General features: G+C 48.1%; 4 protein-coding genes across 4 annotated transcripts; 1 reads left to right on the plus strand and 3 right to left on the minus strand.

Annotated features, from left to right (window-relative positions):
* Positions 1 to 10,272: 10,272 nt before the first annotated feature.
* Positions 10,273 to 12,524, plus strand: F5J12DRAFT_875797 (uncharacterized protein; the record flags this gene model as incomplete). The annotated part of the gene is made up of 8 exons (XM_051747129.1): positions 10,273 to 10,357; positions 10,529 to 10,895; positions 10,953 to 11,081; positions 11,160 to 11,285; positions 11,346 to 11,493; positions 11,536 to 11,562; positions 11,630 to 12,112; positions 12,171 to 12,524. The coding sequence occupies 8 exons, from the start codon at positions 10,276 to 10,278 to the stop codon at positions 12,462 to 12,464; spliced, it is 1,656 nt and encodes a 551-aa protein (XP_051594065.1). The 3' UTR covers positions 12,465 to 12,524.
* Positions 12,525 to 12,542: 18 nt separating this feature from the next.
* On the minus strand, positions 12,543 to 14,635 carry F5J12DRAFT_944644 (uncharacterized protein; the record flags this gene model as incomplete). The annotated part of the gene is made up of 7 exons (XM_051749723.1): positions 12,543 to 13,121; positions 13,217 to 13,681; positions 13,961 to 14,047; positions 14,115 to 14,312; positions 14,381 to 14,405; positions 14,440 to 14,555; positions 14,612 to 14,635. The coding sequence occupies 7 exons, from the start codon at positions 14,633 to 14,635 to the stop codon at positions 12,543 to 12,545; spliced, it is 1,494 nt and encodes a 497-aa protein (XP_051594066.1).
* Positions 14,636 to 15,413: 778 nt separating this feature from the next.
* On the minus strand, positions 15,414 to 15,889 carry F5J12DRAFT_875810 (uncharacterized protein; the record flags this gene model as incomplete). Its single annotated transcript, XM_051747130.1, has 1 exon — positions 15,414 to 15,889. A coding segment is annotated over one exon (308 nt), but the record flags the coding sequence as incomplete, so codon positions are not given.
* A 260-nt stretch (positions 15,890 to 16,149) lies between these two features.
* Positions 16,150 to 17,834, minus strand: F5J12DRAFT_908216 (DNA breaking-rejoining enzyme; the record flags this gene model as incomplete). The annotated part of the gene is made up of 6 exons (XM_051748993.1): positions 16,150 to 16,437; positions 16,508 to 16,668; positions 16,732 to 17,041; positions 17,099 to 17,143; positions 17,216 to 17,447; positions 17,698 to 17,834. 6 exons carry the CDS (start codon positions 17,832 to 17,834, stop codon positions 16,150 to 16,152), a joined length of 1,173 nt encoding a protein of 390 aa, XP_051594068.1.
* Positions 17,835 to 18,698: the final 864 nt, after the last annotated feature.

Raw genomic sequence — 18,698 nt, forward strand, 5'->3', positions numbered from 1 at the left:
CATCTTCGTTTTGCAGGGCCACGACACGCGACCACATTGACACAGCGCTGTTATGGCAACGATGCATGGAGCATCGTTCCGAGTCGATTGTTTGCGGTCATCTGGCGGATCAGTAGTATGAAGCCAAAGGTAGTTAGCCTTCTTGGCACGTCATAGGTACACAGATATGCCAAACGCGAGTTTCGTTCCGGCCCAGAGGTATGCGGCTGCTCCCCCTGAACGCTCTGCCTCTTTTGGAAACCCCCTAGCATGCAGTGTCGGGAAAGGAGACTTGTCTTATTAGCGCCGTTCACACTCCGAAGTCGAAGTCGAAGTTTTCGACTTCGACTTTGGCAAAGTAGTCACGTGATGTTTATATAAGCTGTGCATGCAAATGTGAAGTCCAAGTTTCCAGCTTCTGCTTCAGTAATGTAGTCATGTGATGATTATATAAGACAACAACACAACTTGTAGTTCAATAGATAACATTGTGATAACAGATCAAACAACTCTGCTATGGATCTTGAAGCACAGCAGCTCCAGCATCACTGTCATTGCTGTCTTGCTGTGTTATGCCTGCATCAGGGGTCTTTCCTTTTTTGACTTCTTGTGGTCACATGCATCACATGCCTCGTTGTGTCCCTAATAACCGTCATTGTCTTGGGCATGTCTATGCTTGATGGATGGCTCGGATCTCCAGTGGTTGTGGTGTTTCCAATACCCTCTGATGCTGTGCACTCGTAGGTGATCCAGTGTTCCACCCCCATCTCTGATGAATGGACAATTTCATCTTTTGTCTCTGACTCATATTTATTGCCCTGATTGTTTACTTCTTGCTCCAGTGTCAGGCTCCTTGCTGCACATTGCTTGTGCAGCTGGTATAGCCTTTGTTCCTATGCTACCCCCATCATATGACACTGTGTGACTCATTTCTATTTCATTGTTTACTGCTGTGGATACTTACTGTCACCTTGGTGTGACTTGTACAGTACTCTTGTCCTGAGGTATTTATACAGCCGTACCGTACTCTGTATCCTCAGTTTTTTGATTTCTTGCAACTCAGCTTCATCCCTTTGCTTTCATCCTTGTTCTCTCCTCCATGTGACCTCAGAAGAACTCACCAGAAGGAGCAAACCTTTGTCAGACCTTTGTGATAACTGAGCCATAGGGGTTACAATAAGTTTGGCCCATAGACTCACCTCATTCCTATTGTGCCTAGTCCATTTGATGAAGTCACTTGGTTCAAGCATAACATGCTGCCCTTATTGTAGCAGTGATGATCCAGCTGCTATGCCTCTATGACCTTGTAGGAATACCAATCTGCCATCACACCCAAATAAGGAAATGATGATGTGCAAAGGGCATGGGATACATGTCATAACCCCAAGAAGGGGGCAAGTAAAGAAAAATACAAAGGCAGTATCACATGCCAAAGGTATTTGGTGAGGTGGACATGGATACAGCTGATGAATGGAGATGAAGACCATAGCCCTCATGCAAAGAAGGACAGCCAGAAATGTCAGCAGTCATCCCTTGCACAAGAATGAGTCATCAATGCCAAAGAAAAAGGAAGGAAGTTAAGCACCAATAAAAGTTCTTAAGTGCCCATGTATGGCATTCCAGTTTTTGATGTATCTCCACCAATTCCACAGATACTGACACCATTCCCACACTTGCTTATAGTGCTCAGCCACATGATCCTACCTTCCAAAATTGGAAAGGATTTGTGCACTTCACACATTTCTACAGCACTCCCTCCAAAAGATGCTCATTTCACTAATTCTTCTGATATGGCCACCTCCACATTGATCAGTTTGCTTGTCCCCTTTGCTAGGGACCATGGCTACATATATCTACCAGGAGTTCCTACCAGCCTCCATCCTGAAGCATTGTGGTACATCCCATCCTCATCTGCCCCCTCTCAGCCCATCCAGCTTGGACAGTGCATTCTTTTTGTTAGTATGACCTCTAGGAGGATGTTCTTTGGTCACCTCAGGTCTGTCATTTACTTGGAAAGGTCTTATGTGGTCATTTCAGTCTCTCCGGTCCAAGAAGCATATGGATCCTTCCTCCCTGCTCCCTGCAATGTCTTCATACCTGTCTCATCCATCGTTCTTCCAAAATTGCAACAGCTACAGTATAGTCTCACAGAAATCTATAACAAGATCTCAGTCGAGTGTGTGAGTGGCAAATGTCTGTATTTGCATTACCTATAATGAGATCTAAGGTAACAATGTGAGCGCAAAGTACACGAACATGGAACAAGACACTATACCCACCTCAGTCGAGTGCGTGAGTGGCAAATGTCTGAGGTGGTGTTACTACAGTAGCAAGTTAAGTACGCTATATGAAACAAAAGGGGTGAGACACGGGTGTTGAACCCAGTGTTGAAACTACAAGCACGGTCATAGCGCAAGTCCTTGTACTGATGATTATACATATGAAACATTTGAAGACAATAAAAAAAAAGTTACTGTGCTGTATTGTCAGTGCTCGAGAACGACTAAGTATTGTGGTCTTGTAGACCTGTAAACAGGAAGTGTTTCCCATGGTAAGGAAAAGTAGCATCAATTAATGAACAAAGACTACGAGCGACTTGCCAAATCTAACACTCCCCCTCAAGTCGGATGTAGGCCGAGTTCAACTGCGAAATGCTTCACCTTCGGAGACAGCAGTGCCTTTGTTAACATATCAGCAATCATGTCTGTGGTTGGGCAATATATGAGGCGAATTTTGCTGTTCTCTACAACCCAGCGAATGAAGTGAAAATGGATATCGATGTGTTTGGTGTGTGCATGATACTGGTGGTCTTTGGTGAGCATGATGGCTGATTGATTATTGGAAAACAATGTGGTCGGCTCGACGAATGGCTGAAAAAACTCTCCAATGAGTGACCAAAGCCACAAGGCCTCCTTGGCTGCATGTGTGGCTGCCACGTACTCACTCTCAGTCATTGAGAGCGAGACAATTTCCTGTCTTTTAGAAGACCACAACACCACTCCACTGTCTATTAGAAAAGCATACCCTGAGACCACTCTGTGGTCTTCCACCATACTGCCATCTGCATCTGCGTACCTGGTCAATGCACTTGGTGATCCCCCATATGTGAGTCGCAAGCCCTTCGTCCTGAGAAGGTACTGATAAATTCTCTTTACAGCTTCCCAATGAGTGATTCCAGGGTTGCCCGAGAAACATGAGACGGTTGTTATGGCATATGAGATGTCGGGATGAGTGGCAAGGGAGGCATACATGAGTGATCCTATGGCTTCTTGATAGGGTACATGGCACATCATAGCGAATTCAGCACCAGTTGACAGTGACTGCCCAGAATGCAGTCTGGTGCTGGGTTCCATCGGGTTTGACATGGGCTTGAGCTTGTCGAAGCCAAAGCATCGTATGATGGACTCGATGTAGGGGTGTTGGCACAGGGAGATGGTACATTCGTCTCTATTTCTGGTTACTTCAATGCCCAGCAGCCAGTGAAGTTCCCCAAGGTCGGTAATCTCAATGTATTTCCTGATGTTGCACTTAAGCTCCTCTATCTCATTTAGGGACATTGCAGCGATGGTGCAATCATTGACATGGATGACAATGATGACAAGCTCACTGGTGGTGCATCATCTGAAATAGACGGCCTGGTTGACTGAGCACTGGGTAAGGCCCAGCTCATCGATGAGGATCTCCACTAATCTTTGGTACCAGTGATGGCCGCTCTGCTTCAAACCATACAATGTCTTTCAGAGGCAACAGACTTTATTGGGGTGATCAGTGGACTCGAAGCCTGGGGGCTGCCACATGTAGATAACCTCGTCATCAGTGAGTGTGCTGTTCAGATATGCGCCTTTGATATTGATCTGATGGAGTTCTAGGTTTGATCGTGCTGCCATGGCAAGGATGGTTCGAATGGACACAAGTGTTGTGACTGGGGCAAAGGTATCAAAATAATTGATGCCTTCGACTTGAGAGAAGCCTTGAGCGACGAGTCGAGCTTTGTACCGTACTATATTTCCAGCAGCATCTTTCTTCATGCGGAACACCCATTTGGATCCAACTATGTTGGCACCATGAGGTGCGTCAACGAGTTCCCAAGTACCTGCTGTGTGTAATGTTGCTAACTCTTCTCTTATCCCAGCCTCCCACTGTGGCCAATCTGGCCAACGACGAGTCTCAGCTAGTGAGGTGGGCTCAAGGGCTTCGGACTCAGTGGTGACTTCATTCATGGCCATAGCGAGGTCGATATTGCAAAGGGCATCGTCAGGATTGTCTATGATGGATGCAAGCAAGGCTGCAGCTCTGTCCTCCCCCTCAAGCCTGGTGGGATCAGCTTTGTCTTTGACTGTGGTGGGGAGCTGGACTCCTTTGGGTATGTTGGGTATACTGTGACTGTTAGTACTGCCTTTACTGGCAAGGATATCAGCAAGTCATTGACTGGGCTTTTGAATGCGCTTTGCAGTGGGTGGGTTGGCTGGAAGAGATGGGGGTATGGGATGGTCTGGAGTGATGGATTCTGGAGCAACAGGTGAGAGCGATGGCACCGTGTTGGTCACTGCGACAGGAGTTGGAGGCATTAACATCGCATTTGGTAAGTACCCTTCTTCTTCCTCCCCCTCGTGAGGTAACGACTCAGCAGAGGAGGGATCCCAATACACGTTTCTTTCAATTGTAACTGACTTCTTTTCAGGCCAGTACACTCGGCAGCCATTGGGGCTGTTATCATCGATTCCAACCCAATGACCCTCAACAACTGCCCTCCCAGTTTGGTTCCTCCCTCAGTACATACCCATACGCACGAGCCCCATGTGCATACCTGACTAAGGTTGGGTTTCTGTCCTGTAGCGGCTTTGAGAGGGGTTCCACCCTCGAGCACTTTCATGGGTGTCTGATTTTTCAACCAGACAGCATGATGAATGGCCTTGCCCCATAGGGCATGCAGTAAGCCACTCTCGTGCAGCATAGCTCTGACCTTTTCCAGCAAGGTACGATTGAGGTGTTCAGCAATGCTGTTGTGTTGTGGGGTGTCATGAACAGTAAGTTTTTGCTTCATGCCACTTTCCTTGAGGTGCATGACGAACTCTTTTCCTAGATATTCACCTCCATGGTCAGAGTGCAAGACTTTGACAACAGCATTGTGTTGGGTGCGACACCAGGCCTCGAAGTCCTTGTAAGCTGTGAAAGCTTTGCCTTTTCTGGTGAAGGAGGTGGATGTGCATGAGGTGAGTCTTATTGTCTGTAAAGGTAATGTAGTAACATCTTCCTCCAAGTGTTTCAACAGGAGCTGGTCCCCATATGTCAGTGTGGACCTCAGCAGTGAACTCTGTGGCACATTCACCAGTGCACTCCTTGGCGATGGGTTTTCTAGTGGCCTTTGCATAGACACAGGCTTTGCAGAAAGTAGGTTCATCCTTTGACAGGTCAAATTTCAAACCTGACACGAGCCCATTCTCAGCCAGGCGATGAGCAACAGTGGGTGAAATATGTCCCATCCTGCGATGGAGTTCCATGATGGTGATGGTCTCGACCTGCTGCACTTGTTCCGTCATGCACACCATTGTGGATGACTCAGTAGAGACCTGCTTGGGTCTTTGGTATGCACCTGATAATGTTGTCGTCGGGACTGTGGATGGTACAGGTTCCATCAGCGAAGGTAACAGAATATCCTAACTGATCAAGATGTCCGATGGACACCAGGGTGTAACCCACCGCAGGAGAATATAAGACTTCAGTGAGTCTTAACTTTGTTACATCACATCCGTTTGGGACCTCGATAATTAAATCACTGATTGCAGTTGCATTAAAGGATTGTTTGTTAGTGGCCTGCAAACATTTTGGGCAGGATGTCAGTTAGGGACAGGAAGCAATCTTTGTATGGAGAGATGTGCTGCGTGGAGCTGGAGTCATAGAGTTCTATGGTGGTCACGCTGACTGGCCCATCATGCACGAGATTGACCAGATCAGGTGGTAGGTAATCTCCATCATTTCCAGTGTCTCCTATTTTGCTGAACAAGTCTTCCTCAGTGGGGACGTAGTTTGCCCTTTCTTCATCGTCACCTGTCAGAGATGCTCAGCAGGTCAGGGATAGGAAGATCATCATCGAGGTCGTTCACAGTGATGATGGAGAACGCTCCTTCCTCCTTGGAGTCAAAAATTGCTGCGTTAGCTGAGTCCCTTTTCACGTCATCTGTCGCACTGCGATTGGCTGACCTATTGAGTTTTGGGCATCTAGATTTGAAATGCTCTCTTGATCCGCAGTTCCAGCAAGGGCCATGCTGACGAGCAGGGCCTGTGGAACTTCCTCCCCATCGTCCATCTCTCCAATTTCCTTGCCTGCGACTGGAGGAATTCCCAGGGGTCATGGCCAAGGCTTTGTCGCCTTCACGAGCCCTATGTTTATGACATGAGTGCCGCGTCTCTTTGTGGTTTCGTCGTTCTGACTCCTCAATAATGAGGGAAATAAGGATATTGGGGTCAATGGTTTGAGTTGGACTGTACAGACAAGCAGGTTGCGAGTTGGCTGGACGCGAAGCTGGCAAGGTATTTAGGTAAGGATTGAATGATAGTCAATCGATAATCCTTTTCTTCGATCTGTACACCGACGGCAGCTAACTTGTCCCTTTTTGTATGCAGATTGTCCAAGAATTGGCAGACATCACCATTGACAGGGCATTGCATGCCCAGGAACTTTGTTCGAAGATCCATCTGAGTGTAAGCTCCCTTTTCGGTGTACTCGTGGATGATTTCACTCCACATGCCTGCAATGTTTCTGAGGCTGCATACCTGCAGAGCAGTGGAATCTGGAATTTGTTGAGTGAGTAAATGTTTCGCCATACTCTCGCTTTTCTGCCATTTGGCGAGCTCATCAGCATTGGGGGGGATTACAGTCACATATCCATCCTCATCAGTGGAGGTCGTGCTGGCAGGGCAGGGTGAGGTGCCATCAAAGTGAGCCCACAGCTCCTTGGCTTTGACAGTGGTCTGGAAGCAAAGGGAGAAAATTGCCCAGTTCATGCCTTTGATGTTGAGCTTTGGAACATTGCCCGGGAGAGTGTCTGTAGTGAGGGGAATGGTGGTTGACATAGGGGTCGAAGGCTATGAGCAACAGTGAGAGTATCAAAAATTCAGGTGAGACATTTTATAGGCTATTAGAGCTCGGGGCTCATAACCTCACAGAAATCTATAACGAGATCTCAGTCGAGTGTGTGAGCAGCAAACGTCTGTATTTGCATTACCTATAATGAGATCTAAGGTAACAACGTGAGTGCAAAGTACATGAACACAGAACAAGACACTATACCCACCTCAGTCGAGTGTGTGAGCAGCAAATGTCTGAGGTGGTGTTACTACAGTAGCAAGTTAAGTACACTATATGAAACAAAAGGGGTGAGACATGGGTGTTGAACCTGGTATTGAAACTACAAGCATGGTCATAGTGCAAGTCCTTGTACCAATGATTATACATATGAAACATTTGAAGACAATAAAACAAAAGTTACCATGCTGTATTGTCAGCGCTTGAGAACAACTAAGTATTGTGGTCTTGTAGACCTGTAAATGGGAAGTGTTTCCCATGGTAAGGAAAAGTAGCATCAATTAATGAATGAAGACTATGAGTGACTTGCCAAATCTAACATAATCTGCTGTTCTCCACTCTCCCTGATCACATCCATGATGAGTATGACACACATCTTGCCTCCTTGTTGCAAGATACAGCAGAAGACACTCCCCCTTCATGCTCTCTTCCAACAGAGCCTCATTCATGAACTTTTGACTTGCTTCACTGAGAGGACAGTTAGGGGGGGAAAGTTGTGATCCCCTATGCTCCTGTCACCCCACAGACCCCCAAAGCTTGACCCCTGTTGACATCTGACTCACCCTGTCTGCTTTTGGATGTACATATTGGCATCAGATAAGTGCTGCCTCTCTGTCATCCCACTTTGGCCCAGAAATGATCTCTTTGAGATGTGACATGCACGGCCTCCCCCTAATGCAATTCCAGTGTGCTTTCCCAGTTCCTGACATTACTTGACTCATACTTTGACATTCTGACTGTCTTTGACTCACCTATTGCCAATACTTACCAATCTTTTGACCTTGATTACTGATTCTTTGCTTTTTGGCTTACTTATCCTTACCAATACTTACCAATGCTTTCTAAGACAATTACCCATTGCTTACATTCCTTACTTATCACTTACTAATCACTTACCAAGTGTTTGCACCTTGTTTTCCATAGGCAGCACCCCTGTACTGTATATAAATCACTGTACTTAGATAGCTGAATAAGAAGAAGATGTCAGAGAGCCCCTCTTGCTTGCATTTTATCATCACTCAGTAAATCATTCATCAGCTTTGATAGTTGAGACTTTATTAAGGGTCTAACTATTGTCTACTTCACTTATCATCATCTATCATCAATATCTGGAATGGGTGCATGTACTTACCAGGCCATCCATAGGGAATCATTACAACTGGGTGGGACCAGCTTTGTGGAGGATGTTTGCTTGCATTGGAGGTGTGAGGTTTCTTTTGCAGGCAGGTTGTCATGTAGTCCATGTCATTGTCATCATTAGCATCTTCATCATCAGGGTGCAGGCTGCTGCAAGACCTTTTCTTGGTTCATGCACAGGAGGGATTCCATTGTGAGGGAGTGACAGGTGTTTTGTCTCTAGGAAGACAAGGAGTTGCAAACATGCACCAGATCTTGCATTTTTTGCATTGCTGACATGCACCTATTGGTTTCCAAATGCAGGGCACATTGGCATTGATACACTTGTCACAATGATTTTCACCAGGAGCTGCAGTTGGCCCAGATGGGTCTGTTGCTGGATGGACCTGATTGCAAGTTTGACTCCTGCCTTGCCCTGTTGATTGAGGTGTTGGATGGCTAGATGTACCTGGCCTGTCCATATCCATGTCCTCCTCCTGATGCTGATGCTGATCCAACTCATCAACTTCCTCCTGCTTGACTAACTTAGGTTTTGGTGTCCAAGACAGGTGAGTGGGCTGGCATGAGCCAGAAGTGGCTACTTTTCATGTCAATGGTTGTCCCTGAGCAGGCTCATATTGAATGGTATCCCCTCCTATCTCTGCATCCTCATCTGCCAGTTCATCCTCCCCATCATCATCTCCAATCATCACCTTCACTTCAGCATCCAACACCTTTTCTTTGCCTTTATGACTCATGACCTTCAGTAGTGTTTCTGACAATGGTTCTGCAGTAGGTGGGAAGGCAGATGTCTTGAAGCTGGTGCACTGCAAGTCAAAGCGCCTTTTGACCATCTGCAGCCATGGATGGTTGTCAAAGGTGGCCTTGTCTGGGTGTGTGATTAGTCTCCACTTCAGAAATGGGAGACCCTCATTCTCCCATCCAACCCTCTCATGCCATTTGCAGAACCTTTTGGCTGCAATGACAGTGAGGGGGATCTCATGCATCATCCTTGCAATTTTGCACACAGAATCCTATATTCCTCAGAGGTGCAACATGTGGGATGATATTTGGACTTACCACTACTTCCACTACCCGTCTCACAGCCTCCTTCCAAGCTGCAAACCTTGGCTTGCCAGCCAAGTCCTTAGTTCCATGGACTTGCTGATTGATGATTTTGATGATGGACTTCACTGTGGCTGTGAGCTCATCATGTTTGGTGTAGATCTTCATTGCACTGTTGAGACAGATGCAGGTAAGGTTGAAGTTGTTGGTGTGAGGTACTTTGTGGGAAATAATGCCAATGGAAGATGTGACATGTAACTTCCACACATGTACTTTGTGCTTGTTGTTCCCTGAAACCTTCCCATGGAGTATCTATATCAACATGTAATACCCCATTTGCTACAATGTGGAAAGGATAGATTGCAGTACAATCATATTACCACTTACTTAATAGTAATTGCAATAGATTGGTGAAAGCATCAGGACTTACAGACTGGTCTCAAAGTTGCAGAATCAATTCATTATGCCATCCATCCCATGCATGGGATGTGACCTCTGACAGAACACATGGAATACTGCCTATGATTGCTCAGAGCCATGAGAATATCTTCTGCATCAATGTGACCTATTTTACAGCCCAATACATTTGATCCCACTTTATTATCAACATTGTGGGACATGACTTCTCTCCAAGAACAGACGCTCCGCTGTCACGCCCCGGCACCTGCTGGTGGGCCACCCCACCTCGTGACCTGGCCGTGACGTGAACCGTCGTGGTGGCAGTGGCAGGGCCGTCTTTTCTCCGCATGTGACCTGGCCATGTGCCTGGGCTCGGCTTACTATTATGGTAATCGCCTGTCTGTGCATGCATGTCGCTCGCCTGCCTGCACTTATCGCGCCTGCCTCTGCCTCTCTCTCTCTCTCTCTCTCTCTCTCTCTCAGTCGAACAGAGTGCTGATTGATTGTTTATTACATACTTTTTGCGTCCGATTTCGTTAATTCATTCATTTCCCTGCCAGCTGTCACTTGCCATCGCACCATCCTCCCACTGGGAAACGATCGCAACAGATGCTGGACCCCCCCTCCTTGCTGATTTGCTGCCCATGGACCAGGTGATAACAGCCACTCCTTCGACAGTCCCCTCCTTGCCATCGAGCTCCTCCAGCGTCACCCTCCCTGAGTTGCCTGCACTCGGCATTGTCCTCAGCATCTCTGTCTTCGTCTCCCTCGTTATTTGCTACAAAGGTTACAGCCAATTCTTACCGGACTTCTCCCCCATCATCCTGAAGATCTGTGTGTGGATCTGCCCTCCCTGGAAAGGCCTATACGATCCCTCTGCACAGGAGTCGTTTTTTTGTGTCGAAGCTGAACAGCTTGACTGTCAAGCAGTGGCAATGGTCAGCTGCTCTACTGAGGCTCGATCCGCTGCTGAACTCAAGTTGGCAACCATGTGGGACACCTCTGAAGCTCAATCCACTGCTGAACTCAGGTCAGTAGCTGCATGTGACACCATTTTCATCCCTCTCATCCTGACGATCTGTCCCAGTGCAAGAGCAGCTAACACATCTGTTGACGGCCATGGACCCTGCTCACTGCAGAGTTGCAAGGGTGTGCTCCCGTTCCCTACATGCCAGTTCAGCTGCAACAGGCAGCCCAAGGTCGAACATATTAACATGTGAGTCAACCTCGAAGGACAGTCGACACCGTTCACTGAACTGATCGTTGGCTGTGGTGCCCTGGGTTTACCATGCAGCAATGTCATGACCGCTAAGGAACTCAAGGTCCTCTGTCGAAAGCTTGGCCTGAGCCAGACCGGTACCAAACAAGTCCTTCTCGAGAGGCTGGAGGCATTCAGCCAGGATCACGATGCCTGGCAGCGGTGAGTCACAGCTTACCTCGTCCTTGGTCTCTCACCAGGTGCTGAGTTGTTCCAATGCAGAGTCCTTCCAGGCGCACGAAGATCTCACAAAGGCCCTCAAAATCATCATGCTCAAGATACAGGTAGCGGGAAGGGCAAGAGAGGCCCTGCAAAGTGGTCAGCAAAACGTCAGGCACTGCTGCTGGGTGGCAGTAGCAGTGATGCTGCAGTCCCGTCTGCTACTGAAAGGTCGAAAGACACCTGAACACAGGCAGAAAAGGCAGCTGTCCTTGACTGGGTCAGTTGCAGCTTCATTTCCATTCGCCGAGTTCAGGATCACTCATGCTGGCACTGTGTCCTTGCAGGCACGAATGACTCTCACTCTATATCCTTACCAGCCTCCCCTGGCTGTTGCAGTAACAACAGGTCACAGTGGCGGGCCACTAGGTGCGCTGTCAGGTATGAGCCTTGCATGGGCCCCTGCAAGTCAATCACCTGGTCTCCCCTCCCCATCTGCCAATGCTCGCTGTCCCTCACTGGCGAGTGGGGACACCTCTCCTACCGTCATGGCTACCGATCCATCTTCTGTCGTTCGCACACTAACACTTGGTGATGGGACTGTTCTCGCCTTCACACTCGCTGACATTGGTGACCCCACAGCTGTGGGATTCAGCAAGGACATCCCAAGGCTCAATTCCATGTGGGACGACACTTCCCCTCACTGGACTGGCCAGTCCACCCTTACCATCAAGGGCCATCCAATTGTGATCAAATACTGGCCCGAGGTGTACCATTATGCACACAACCGACAATGGAAAGGGATCAAACACAACTGGACATGCTGGAAGGCAAGTATACATACTCGCTCTTGGTCGAAAGTGGGCCTATCTAATCCTGAGTTCACAGTACATTGTAGAGTGCTACCATCAAGGCACCCCGGATGAGTTTTGGTGCAGGTTTAGTGAGAACAGGAGGCCGATGAGTTACACTCGTATTCTTGTCCTCCTTTGTGAGGCTCGGAAGAAAGAAGATCAGGAAGCTGTGTGGAAAGTGGCAGAAGAATTTGGCAAATCTTTTGATACGCAGTGCACGTACAGAAAAGGCAGCAACATCCATGTCCTGACCCAGCCTTGGGCTATTGCAAAACAGCTGCACAGGCTGAGTGATGGGCATGGCAGGGATGAGGGCGGTTCTATTTAGCTGCATATTATCTAGCATACATAACTCTGTGGTACGAGACATAGATTGTGTGTTGTATCATGCATTTCGTGTCTGTTTTTATTCTGAATCTGTGAGCTCAATGACACCCAAGTCAAATGTGTGGCCACCACTGCTACTATTCTTCCTCTCAGTCTCGGAATTGCTATCTGTAAGTTCAATGATCTCTCTTTCAGTCTCGGAATCGCTGTCTGTGAGTTCAATCATCTCCTTGCCATGACTCGGCCTTTGGTGTGCAGAATGGCTTGGTTCCTCAGTGTCATGCTTCGTCAGCCCAGTTGCAAGCAAACCTGGGAGTGCAAACCTGACCACCGGATCTGGCATCCAGACCCGGTGAGTGCTCAGTGCTGGGTGAGTGCTGGGTGTGGAATCTGCAAATAATCCAGCCTGGGGAACACCATCTGGCATGCTCAGTACTCGAGCAACACTGCATTTTGCAGGGAGTGCTAATGGCGTGGTGTCGATCTCCAAGCAGTGCTGTACCAGTACCTGTCCTGAGGCAGCATCTTTGCATTGTGAGCGAATACAGAGAACTGAATCGAGCATGAAGCCCTGCTGCACTGGACATGACTTGGAAGAAGACTCAGATGGACCCTGGGGGCATATGTTACCTAGAGTGTCCGAGTCTGCTCTGTCCATCTGTAGATCACAATTTAGCAATTTAGCATTAATGGTGAGATGACAATTAATGGCAGCCTTCAAATTCATACTATGACATGGTATAACCTACTCACACCACATAGATTGCGAATACAAACTCCCTCATAGACCAGGTTCTTCAGCTTTCCGAGTGTACCAGAAGATTCAATGGCATGGACTGGGATGGGTGGTCCACCTCTAGACCACCCAAAGCGGAACTCGCACAGGAAAGCCAGTCGTTCCAGGTCAATTCCTTGCAGCTTTCTGAGCAGCATTGACAAGGCTTGAGGAGGCCCAGGATCGGCACACGTGAATGTGATCGAGGGCTTAACATATGCCAGGACAACAGCAGGGGAGGGAAAGTCAGTTGGAAAGGTGGCAGAAAGTTTCTTACAGCCCATCTCGGTGAGGAGATCACAGACGTGCTTGACCCAAGGTCCAAGGAATGTGGTAAGATCATCCTCATTCACAGTAGTGGTCACCGCATGTAGCAGCTCATCTCCAACACCATGTTGAGCAAGCGCACGAGTTGTCTTCCATCCACAACATGAGAGGCCATTCTATCATGTGACCAATGTGAGTTGCACAGCGCCTGTCAGTAGCCAGTGGGCAAGCATGAACTTATGTTGTAATCTCCACCACAGAAGAGGGCCATTAGCAGTAGCCTGCCCTTTGTCAATGCAACAGTGGACTCTTGTGCCAAACCATTAGCGGAATACATTAGAATGGACTTGTTGTTGTCATTGTCACTGTTAACACACCAATGTAATAAGTTAGTTCGAAGGAGCTCAGCATGATCTGGTCACCTGCCTTCGGAACACAGTTAGAGCACCAAATACCAACGCATCACTATCCTCAGTCCAGACAGCATCAATAACCCCTAGCTGATTGAGGGCAGCTAGCTCTGCCTCTGCCTCGCCTGCTGCCTAGAGAATAAATTTGTAGAAATGACAATGACACTGGCAGTCACTGGTCTGATAGGTTCAACCTCACCTCATGTGTCCGAAATCCGAAAGCACTAGCAAAGTCCTTGAAGTACGTTGTAAGCCATGGTGGAATAGTGACAACCTTCTTGCCCCGCTTGATTGCTGGCTTTTGCAGGCCATCGAAGACAAAGAGGATGTCAGCTGGGGTGCGATACAGGTGTGCTAACTTGTAAAAGAGCGTCCTCAACTCCGGGTTCTGCCCACACTGTGCATCTCCATGTCGAAACGAGTGCTGGCAACTGGCCATCCATAAGCTTTCAGAGTTGGACCGACCGGGTAAAAATACTTAAGTCCAAGACTAGCAGATTATATCAGAGCACCTGGGAACATACCTGGCATCAACACCAATCCTGAACAGATGCTCAGAGCATTTTGTGCCATCCAGATTAAACATGTGGTTGACCATGAGCTCTTGCAGAGAATATTTCTTTGCTGCTGGAGTGACTGCCTACCAAAGCCAAATTTGTGTGTAAAGTAGTACAAATATTCAGCCTCCAGACTTACCTGCCAAAGGCCTGTAACACCCATTATTGTTAAATCCTGTATGATGATGGCAGTGGTCGCAGTGATGACACGCCTGTGAGCCCCTATTGCACTTTTGAGTCTGCTATGTGACCAGTATAGTATGTAGTATGCGGCAAGCTGAAACACAAGTAATAGTTAATATAGGCTCCTCGAGTTGTAAGCTTTCCCGTTATCCTCTTTGCCACGTTTGACAATTAGTTAGAGAGCCCTTTTGATTTCTTCATATTGTACATAGGAGGAGAGTAGAGGGTATAGATATGGAGATACCGTGTCCATTAAATAGCATACCCTGCAAGACCAGGGAGGGAACAATGACATATATAATACATTTGCAGCTGTCATCGAGACAGATGGAAAGAGATCTAATATTGACAAAATGAATGTGGAGAGCTAGACATTATTTACCAGACAGCAGGTGATGCAAAGGTCAACATCTTCGCCTTTGACAACAAGGTGTGTACATGCTCCATTGGGGAGTACCCTGGCAAAGACGATGCGGACATGATTTTGGCTGACAGCTCTTCAATGCCGATGGGCATAGGTGGTGGTGCGGAGGAAGCAGGGGAGGTGGACAACGTAGATTAAGAGAGGGACACCTCTGGGATATTGGGACAGTGGAATGCGAAGGTGGCAGGACGTACACAGACCGTGGAGGATGGATGGCAGGGGGCATGACAGTCGAGAGGCGCAAAAGGGTTTGCTGATGAAGGGGGTGTTGATTTCTTCATCGATGGCAAGATGCAAGCTGGAAAAGGGCCCATCCCTGCGAAATCTTTCGATATCATACTCTCAAACTCACTTAGCATCGAGGGATCCACATTCAGCTCCCACTGTGTTGTCACAAATAACTTTGCTCGTGAGCATAAACACAGAAATGAAAAGTTGGAAGGCAGACAAGCCATGGGCGGTGGGGAATCGCACCTTTAGTCTTTGAAGACTAGCGCAGCAAACATGATGGATGGATGGAGCTTGGTGTGGTGGAGAGCATAAGTGATGATACCTGCAAAATTGTCCAAGAATGTCCCACCCACAAAGTGGGTGAGAGGTGGAATGCCAGAACGGGCAGGATATGGATACGATGCATGTAACGTCACCAGATACCAGCACGGGGAGAAGGACAGACCACTGAGTGACGAGGGCTGGAGGAATCGATACAAGAATCCCGAAGCTGGTGGGGGACTCCTATACAGACCCAAGTTACATGCCAAATTGCCTCATAGCCATTCCAGTCACAAAAAATGGGCATATCTTGAGGACTACTGCGCAGAACTGGGTGAATGAGGTATCTCCAAATAGGGTTCAGCGAGCGGAATGAACGGACCATAAAGCGAGAGGAATGGCGAGGAGATGGACAAGATATGATGACAAGACCTCGAGGGTGTCCCTTCTCACGAAAATGCAAACAACTCGGGAACTGCTTGGCCAATTCAAATGAACCAGGTACCGACATGGAGCTGTCATTAAGGAGTATCATTCCCCCACAAAACGAGAGACGCTAGTCAAGCACAAGCACAAGATCATCCACAGTGTGGGCATTTGAGTGCAGGACGGCGATTTGGGTTGAAAAAATCTTCGCGGGCCTCCATCACATCATCGTTGACTGAGATGAGGTACTTAACTATCGTGAGGTTAGTGAATTCTTGACTCCAACCTCCCCATTCACAAATTTTCCTCAGAGGCCATCGTCGTTCGATGTGGAGGTACTGGCAGCCTCCCCGCCGAAAAGAGTGGGTGCCATAAGCTGCAGGATCAATGTTGAGGTCCAACAAGTTGTTTTGGAACATTTCCAGGAACTGTTCAGACGACTTTCGAACCAGATACCATATCAGCCAGCTGATTGGCTTGGCAAGCCTGAGGTGCAGAACTCTATCTCACCATTGGTACATTGGCTTCTGCAACACGGTCACCAGAAGCAATTTTACGGAAGAGGTAACCGGACGTGATGTTGGACGCTATGATCCACTCAGATATGGCCCTTACAGCGCAGAGGTGAGCTTCCGATTGATGGAACGCCCACAGGAAATATGGTTTGATGTCTGCTGGTGCAATCAGTCCAAGATAACCTCGCCATGCTGTCAGCATGGCTCGCACACACTCACCTCCGGTTTGGTGAGTTTTACGGAAAGGGAGGGTAATGGACATGCCAGTTGTGGTGCCAGCAGCATCATACATGAAATTGATGTCGTGGACTTGAATCTTCAAAACTTCATCAAATCGGAGAAGGCAGATGAACGCAATTGTATAGGCAGCTTGTAAGAGACGACAGGCCCAAGCACCACCCCAGTCTGCCAACCTGTCATCTTGACCATGATGGTTGGGGTCACAAGGTCGACGAGTGCCAGGCTGGTATGGATGGATGGTCCAATTGTTGGGTAGATGGTTGAAATGATAGAGTTGTGAGAGTATCTCCTGTGGGAATGAGTAGTGAGCTTCCCAGAACCATTGCACCAGTGGTATCAACATAACTGATGTGATTGCATGTGCACTGATGGCAACTTTGCCAGCTTGGACCTGCAAAGTGTAAGGGAGGGGTATTGGTGAGACCATTCACCACCCATATATAGCCCAGATGAAGACACATACCTTGCGGTGCCGTAAGGCACACATGTAAGATGACACCTGTACTGACATACTTGGGTTCCCCAGCATGGTGGAATTCCCCAGTACCTCTGACTGATGCCAGGGCATATCACCGAGCCCATGTAACCACCCAAAGGCATAGGTCATCGCTGCCCTCATCTTCTGTGCATGGCCATAAGTGCCTCGTTCCTCAGATGGCGGTTTACTCGTGCCCTTCAGTGTAATTGAATCACACCTGCCAGAGTCAACATCATTTTCATCAGTTTTGAGGCAGTGGTAATAAACAGGAGAGATGGGGGATACGCATTCATAATCCAGGCGATGATGAATGTCGGCGCATCACAATGGGGTTGGTTGGAATAGAACGACTCATCACCTCGCAACCATCCCATGCCCATGAGGAATCTCTGACACTGCTGCATGAGGCTATGGGGATTAAGTTGTTTGAGTAATCTTGTTTTGCAAAGCAAACAGGACAAACAGACCATTTATATTCTGCATCCATTCCCTCTGTCACCCCCTTTGATGCATCTAGTAGCATGGCTTGAAATGCAGAGAATTCGTTGTTGGTGTCGACGCTGCCACAGATGGGACCAGGTAGAGTTTGTTGTTCGGAGGTCATGTCGTACGAAACATCAAGGAGTTCGAGGGGCGATGCCTCGGACGGAGATACAGCATGACACAGTCCAGGATAGCTATCGAAGGCTCGCTCGGATATGTTGGTTTGTTGGAGGAAATGGGGAAAGCTGCGAGAGTTGATGGCCTCCTATATACACAGTGAATTTCCAATCATCATTAGTCATAGCTAGACAAGCCGGTAACACGAACACAGACAGTAACCAAAACAGTGTCTTGTACGACACCAAATGGCACTCAGAACCCACCCAGGACCATATTTTTTTCCAGCAGGGACCGTAGTTTGATTCCTCCAGGACCGTATTTTTTCCATGAAGCACTGAGACTCCTCGAAGGAACACCCTGAGTTGGCAGGGAAAGCATGACCACCGCAACCCACCCACTGGACCATTCTTTCATGAAAAAAGACGTTCCAATCCTGCGACGTGACAGCTGAGCATAGTGCATACTCACCACAAATGGCTGATGTAAAGCCAAGTCGTATGACACATCACCGGCTTCGACACCTAACATTGAAGCATAAGATATAACACGCAGCGTATGCTGGCTTCATGAGAGGTCGATCGAGGGGCTTATAAGCGAGGACCACTCACGACCATCTGTTTAACCTCTGTCCGTCGACCCTACCCCCTACCTCTCACCTCACACTCCAAATACTTGCTCCGTCGCGATCTCACCAGTGTCTTCACTGCGATGGCACCCTCGGTCTCTTCACTGCCGGTCCCCATCTCTGTCTTGGTGAGTACTTTGATCTGGCCTTGCCGATGGACTCGATGGTGTTGCTGTACACCGAGGACTCCATCCACGGTGTTAGGGAGGGCATCGCCAGTCAGCGAAACTCCTCACTGTT

This window comes from Pisolithus orientalis, assembly GCF_024613125.1.
Source record: "Pisolithus orientalis strain OTSU chromosome Unknown F5J12scaffold_198, whole genome shotgun sequence".
Taxonomy (NCBI): domain Eukaryota; kingdom Fungi; phylum Basidiomycota; class Agaricomycetes; order Boletales; family Pisolithaceae; genus Pisolithus; species Pisolithus orientalis.